Source organism: Notothenia coriiceps, unplaced genomic scaffold (assembly GCF_000735185.1).
Source record: "Notothenia coriiceps isolate Sejong01 unplaced genomic scaffold, NC01 NC01_scaffold00004075, whole genome shotgun sequence".
NCBI classification, from domain to species: Eukaryota; Metazoa; Chordata; class Actinopteri; order Perciformes; family Nototheniidae; genus Notothenia; species Notothenia coriiceps.
Genome location: NW_011336776.1, coordinates 9,583 through 16,245, shown reverse-complemented (window position 1 = coordinate 16,245; position 6,663 = coordinate 9,583). Strand labels below are relative to the sequence as shown.

Here is a 6,663-nt window from a genome sequence, read left to right as displayed (position 1 = left end):
ACTAACAGGAGCTATGTTTACAGGGCCACGAGGCCGAGGTGTTCGTCCTGGAGCCGCACCCGTTAGACCCCCGGATCATCCTGTCTGCCGGCCACGACGGGAACGTCTTCATATGGGATCTGCTGCGAGGAACCAGCACCCAGCACTACTTCAACATGGTACAGTGACACTATGAGAACATGACATTACATAGTGGTAAACAAAACCCTTCTGTGACACGATAAACAAACAATACTAGGGATGCACCTTTTTAAATAGGCAGGCATTCGCCCTATACACTGCCAAAGGCAAAAAACTAGGGATGTCCCGATCACCTTTTTTTGCTCCCGATCCGATTCCGATCATTTGATTTTGACAATTTGCCGATGCCGATTTTTCCCGATCCGATCTTTATGCAATGCATTAAGAGAAAAAAAAGAAAAAAAGCATTCAAGTGGTCCCTCAAGGTTATTTTTTTATTTAAATTGGATATTCTATCCAACATGGATATAGCTTCTTTCTTTCACAGCAGCATTGGATCAGTTCAGTTGTGCAGCATTGGATCAAAACAAAATAAAGCTTTCAGTACTCGTTAGCTTACTGCTACAATTAGACAATGCGCCCTGCCCACTCTGTTGCCAGATTTGAGAGAAATAAGCAACCAGGTCTATGAAAACAAGCCCCAAAGAAGCAACACATACATGATGTTCTGTCATTTGAAACCAAAACTAAGGCCTCAGGATGACTTTAAGACTTGAACATGGTCATTTTTGTTTGTAACATTGAATACAAAATTAAAAAAAATTATTATAAAAAGAATCCCGATCCCCGATTTTTTTTCTCCCGATTCCGATCTTTTGAAAATCACGTGATCGGCGATCCCCGATTTTTTTTCTCCCGATTCCGATCTTTTGAAAATCACGTGATCGGGGATCGGAGCCGATCACGTGATTTTCGGATCGGGACATCTCTACAAAAAAACGGTGACATTCGCCCGTGGCAGTAGCCGAGGTTCACATATCTAGCTGGGCCAGGTGACCACTGACTGAGGAGATGTGCTGTAACTTTGAAGTCTTTCACGGTGTAGTTCTCTGCTGCTTCACAATCTACATAATGACTTTTGTCCTGTTGTGATTTTGTGTTTCTCTCACAGATTGAGGGCCAGGGACATGGGGCCGTTTTTGACTGCAAGTTCACCCCAGATGGTCATCGCTTCGCCTGCACGGACTCTCATGGCCATCTGCTCATCTTTGGTTTCGGCAGCTCCAAGCCGTATGAAAAGGTAAGGAAACGTGTCACATGCACATTTCAATCTTTACAAAAACAATGTATTATTGTAACCGGATGAAAGCTTATATTTGAATTCACTTGAGAGTGACCAAAGCTTCAGGGTGCCTTACACTTCCTCTCTCCTGGTCTCCTCACAGCTTCCAGACCAGGTGTTCTTCCACACAGACTACCGGCCGCTGATCCGGGACACCAACGGCTTCGTGCTGGACGAGCAGACGCAGCAGGCCCCCCATCTCATGCCCCCACCCTTCCTGGTGGACGTGGACGGAAACCCCCATCCACCAAAGTAGACATCCAATCTTTATTTATACCTGCGGTTCATGTTTTTCAATGTTAGGTCCATGCAATAAAATAATAAAAACAAAATATTGGTTTGAGTTAAAGATGGATGACCTTCAGCTGTGTGAAACATAAAATCTGTCTTCATTTATTCATGCAGTTAAGTAATGTCTTTACTTGATTTTCAGGTACCAGCGTCTCGTCCCAGGCCGGGAGAACATTTCTGCCGAACACCTGGTTCCTCAGCTGGGATACGTCGCCACCAGTAAGAATTGAACCAACCACACAATTGTATTTTTTTATATCCATTTCACAGTTTTAGTCAGGACTTTTAAGTTCTGTGAACCTGTGCTACCACCTCACTTCCTGTTTCATGACTTTGCCTCCAGGTGACGGCGAGGTGGTGGAGCAGGTGATCAGCCAGCAGACCTCAGAGCACGACGAGGCTGCGATCAGACGCAGCACCCTGTTGGACGAGGCCATCCGAAACCTGCAGATCCAGCAGGACCAGCAGGGCCAGCCCGGGGAGGGGGAGGCCGCTCCGGGGGCCGCAGCAGCACCGGAGGGGCAAGCTGAGGCTCAGGGACTATTCTTGGTACCGGCACCAAGCACCCCACGCAGAGGTATCAGTGAGGACTATAAACCTATCTTTTAGTCACAGTAGTCACTTGAATCAAAAGGAAGTCACAATCCGTTCTACAATTTAGTATTGTTGATTAATTTACTTCATAAAAACATGCTATATGTCAGATTATAGCTGAAAGCTTATTTCCGTCTGCAGTCCCTCGGCAGGAAAACACATAATCCAAGTGGCCTAGATTAATGCATTTAACTTTAACATTTTCAAAATTGGGGTGAAACATCATTGTTTATACAAACAACAAAACAGCATAACCTTGTTAGTTTCATGATACAACTTTTTTCACACTGTTACTCTCAATTACACACGTATATAAAATAATGAAACAAGCAAATGACTATATTAATCTTGGAGAAATATCTCTTATAATGAAATAACAACATTGTAAGGCTAAACTTACAGCTCCCATTTACGGAAGGTTAATGTTTGTCCTTCTTTACAGTGTCTGTGAATGAACGAGCGGACGTGCAGTCGCCCCCCAACGTAGGTCTGCGCCGCAGCGGGCAGGTGGAGGGGGTCCGCCAGATGCACCAGAACGCCCCTCGCAGCCAGATGGCCACAGAGAGGGACCTGCAGGCCTGGAGGCGCAGGGTGGTGGTGCCGGAGGTGGCGCCCAGCAGCTACAGGTACCTGAGAGGGACAAACTACATCTACCATTCACAGAGAAACCAACCACACACAGACTTTAGGTTGACAGAGGAACATTTATCATTTTTAACATCCGTGTGAACCTCTGCTACCATCCCACTTCCTGTTTTCGTACTTTGTCTCCAGGTGATGGCGAGGTCAGGCATGACCTCGCCATCACCTGGAAGGCTTGGACTGAAAAAGTCTGAGCTCTCAGTGGTGTTTTAAAAATGCATATGTCTAAATGCGCCCAGCAAGCAACAGCATTTTTTTTTAAATGTTGCTCTAAATGTTTTTCACTATTCATTGTTTTTCAGGGAGCAGGAGAACTTTCGAACAGCCAGAGGAGATGAGGAGATGTCTCTGTACAACGCCAAGAAGAGACGCATTATCCACAGCAGCTGTCGAGTACGTTTCTGTTTACTTTGCTTCAATGTAGGAGGTCTACAATGATAAGATAAGATGGTACTTTTACTTATACTTAGTCCGGCAGTGGCGCTCAGTCAGTAGGGGCTTGGACTTTGAACCGTAGGGTCGCCGGTTCAAGTCCCCGACCAGACCTAAAATATGGAGTGTGGCCTGCTACTTGGAGAGGTCCCAGTTCACCTCCTGCCCTACCGTGGTGCCCTTGAGCAAGGCACCGGACACCCCCCCCCTCTCTCACAGTCAAGGCTCTGTCACCTTTTTAGTTTTTGATATAATCTTACATAAAGACAACGTCTGTGACATAATATGGGGTCTGACAGAATAACAAGCTCTTGTTGTGTGGATATAGAATATTTCCAATATGATGGGTGACAGATGGCGACAGCGCTAATGCTAATTTGGTTTGGTTCTTACTCGTCAAGTGAAGATATCTCCGATAATATTATGAGTTCAGATTAAGGCATTGTGACACGGCTGCTGCCGCGTTTCCGTATGCTGCGAACGCACCGGAACAACACTCCGCGAGTTTTTTTTGTCTATGTACACACATGCTTATAGGCACTACGGTTATGCCCAGAATGAAAAGTAACTTTTTGAAGTGGGAAAGAAGCTGTGATGAGCCCCTCCTTCATACTACTGTATAACACTGTTACAATGACCCACATACAATCATAGATCGATGCAGACTGGTGAACTGACTCTCCTGCTGCCCTGGACTCTGGCTCAGCCCAGCCCACACAAGTGGTGCCATGCAGGGGTGTGGTGTGCTTTTATTGTTTTTGGGCGGTGGTGGCGAAGTCGATAGGGAGTTGGCTTGGCAACTGGAAGGTCACCAGTTCAAGTCCCGGCAAGACCAAGTGCTACCGAGGTGTCCCTGAGCAAGGCACCGTTCCCTACACTGCTCCCCGGGCGCCATTCAAAATGGCAGCACACTGCTCCTAACACTAGGATGGGTCAAATGCGGAGAATAATTTCCCCACGAGGGATTAATAAGAATCCATCTATCTATTTTAGTTTAAGAAACGGGTCGCACCTTTAACCTACAGTTGTGGCCGGTTTCGAATGTTATGTAGCCCATGTCAATGAACTCTTTCCAGTCAGAAATGTTTTTGTTTTTCAGTCCCAGTCCGCCCCTGTATGATTTTGTTTACAACTATTTCTGTACAAATATTCGCGCTGGTGTTGAGTCCGCTCCATCTGTCCCTCAGGACGACTCGGACGAGGATGAAGCTGCGAGGCGAGCACACGCAGGGCTGGAGTTCATGGACCTGTCCTGTGAGGAGGGGGAGGAGACGGCCAGTTCAGAGGTACACAGCGAGATATCACACCCTCCACTCCACTGGGACCAGGGCTGGGAGGGTTACTTTAAACATGTAATCTGTCAGAATGACCTGTAGGAGAATACTGTTACCTTTTTTTTTTGTATCCTGTATACGTAATCCCGTACATGTTGTCCGTTACTCCCCAAGCCTGTCTGTGACTATATTTATATGCATCTGCTGTCTTTTGGATCTGCTGGATCATCAGCTGGATTTTAAACAATTCCCTTTTTTATTTCGTTTATCTCTTCAGGAGGGCGAGTTGGATGGCAGTGAAATGGATTCATCCAATGATGAGGAAGAGTGGAAAAGTGACAGCTCAAGGTAAAAAGTCGTTAAGTGTTCTTATCTGAACTTGCTAAGAGTACCAGATAAAGATACAAAAGTTTCATCGTTGCACAAACATTGAATCACTACTTTTTAAAGAGGACATATTTTACTTCCTCTACTGTGTTAAGTTTCCATGCTTTAATTACATTTTCCGGGTCTGCTGTGATTGGTCGACCACTTAGAGATGTCCAGCCCATTAGCCTATCACGTACAATGTGTTGGAGCGCTAGACAATAGAGTGGTGCAGTGACGAGTCCTAAAACCCGGAAGGGGAGTTAGCATTTTACCACTACCGGTTCCCTCGTCTCAGAGCCAATGGGATTTCTCCAAATAAGGTCTGTGGTTGACACAAATCAAAGAGACGGATCACGTTTTGTTCTACGACATTAAATACATCAGCAGTAGGGGTGGGCGATATTGAAAAATATATTATCACGATATTTTTCAAGAAGTATCACGATAGACGATATATATCACGATATTGTTTCATGTCGGTTATTATGGTTATTTTTCAAGTTACTTAACAGAACAACCACCTACAAGGTAACAGAAACTAAAACAAAAAGGAGTAACAGACCAAAATAGCATTTCAAGCTGGTTTTATTTCTGAAATGAATCCCTGAATGAACAATTCAACATTTTGATATGGCTTCAAGGCACAGTTTCTCAGTATAAAAATGAACTTTCTGAGGTAGCACTAGCAGTGAACATCAATAAACATGAAAAGGAGGGTAAAACATAACTAAGTAAAACATAAAACATCAATGAGGAAAAGTCAGTGCCAAACAATTAAAATGTAAACTTTAGACTTGAAGTGCAATAAAAGACTTTAGCATAACTGAAGGGAAAAACTATATAAATACCTTATTGATTAAATCAAATATAAGCCAACAGAATCAAACAAGACAATAAATAAAGTGCAATACTGTCTGAATCCTGACTAGACGGCTTTAGAGCATGTCTTTCACTTCAGTTTATTTTTTTAATATATTTTGTTTCCAATTTTTTTTTTTTCAATTTTTTTTTCAATTTTTTTTATCACCATAGATTCGATATCTCTGAAAAAGCATATCGTGGAGACCTAATATCGTCACGACGATATATATCGTCATATCGCCCACCCCTAGTACCACCTTCTGTAAATTACTATGAGGTATATTGTAAATATCGCAAATTTGTATCACTTATGTGGTAAATAGTCAAATATTACCACTGCAGTTCTTTAAACAAGTTGGTAAAACCCTTGCTGTGGATTAAATGACAGAAACGGCTCTGAATCTACTTTTCTAACAGTTATTCGCCGATACACTTTAATTCCTGTTACGTATCCTTACTAGTTGCATTGGGGGGTATTGTTTTATTTGACACACGTATACACATTTCTTTTCCACATTTTGTTTATTCAATATACAATTGTTCTCTTTGGAGCTGTCTTGTTACGATCGACAAAGGGGGACCGGAGACCATAAATAAAATTCGAGTCTATCCGTTTCGACTCCCGACAATCCTAAGGTATAAGAATTACATGTCTATAACGTTTCGCCATTAGTTAGGACAGATAATGAAGCCGGTTCTTTCGTCTACTTTTCTAATTGAAGTATTTGTAACTTTTGTAAGAAATTATGTTTTAAACAATTGTAAACTTCGCTTACGTGCAACAAGACGAGACCATGTATTTGTGCAACTTAAAATCTTTTGTGTGAAACTTCGAAGTCTACATCCGGAATGTTGTTTTCAGCCCAAGAAGTCTATTTTAGTATGCTAATGTCATGT

The 6,663-nt window shown here is 43.2% G+C and overlaps 1 protein-coding gene across 1 annotated transcript in view; it reads left to right on the top strand.

Annotated features, from left to right (window-relative positions):
• Positions 1-6,663, top strand: part of brwd1 (bromodomain and WD repeat domain containing 1) — a gene marked incomplete at its 3' end in the record, with an annotated part of 25,458 nt that overhangs the window by 9,710 nt on the left and 9,085 nt on the right. The window contains exons 15-23 of the mRNA XM_010767177.1: positions 24-158; positions 1,133-1,261; positions 1,407-1,555; positions 1,737-1,813; positions 1,938-2,171; positions 2,631-2,814; positions 3,133-3,223; positions 4,450-4,548; positions 4,814-4,884. Of these exons, the coding sequence (XP_010765479.1) occupies positions 24-158; positions 1,133-1,261; positions 1,407-1,555; positions 1,737-1,813; positions 1,938-2,171; positions 2,631-2,814; positions 3,133-3,223; positions 4,450-4,548; positions 4,814-4,884 (1,169 nt within the window). The remainder of the gene's footprint in view (positions 1-23; positions 159-1,132; positions 1,262-1,406; positions 1,556-1,736; positions 1,814-1,937; positions 2,172-2,630; positions 2,815-3,132; positions 3,224-4,449; positions 4,549-4,813; positions 4,885-6,663) is intronic.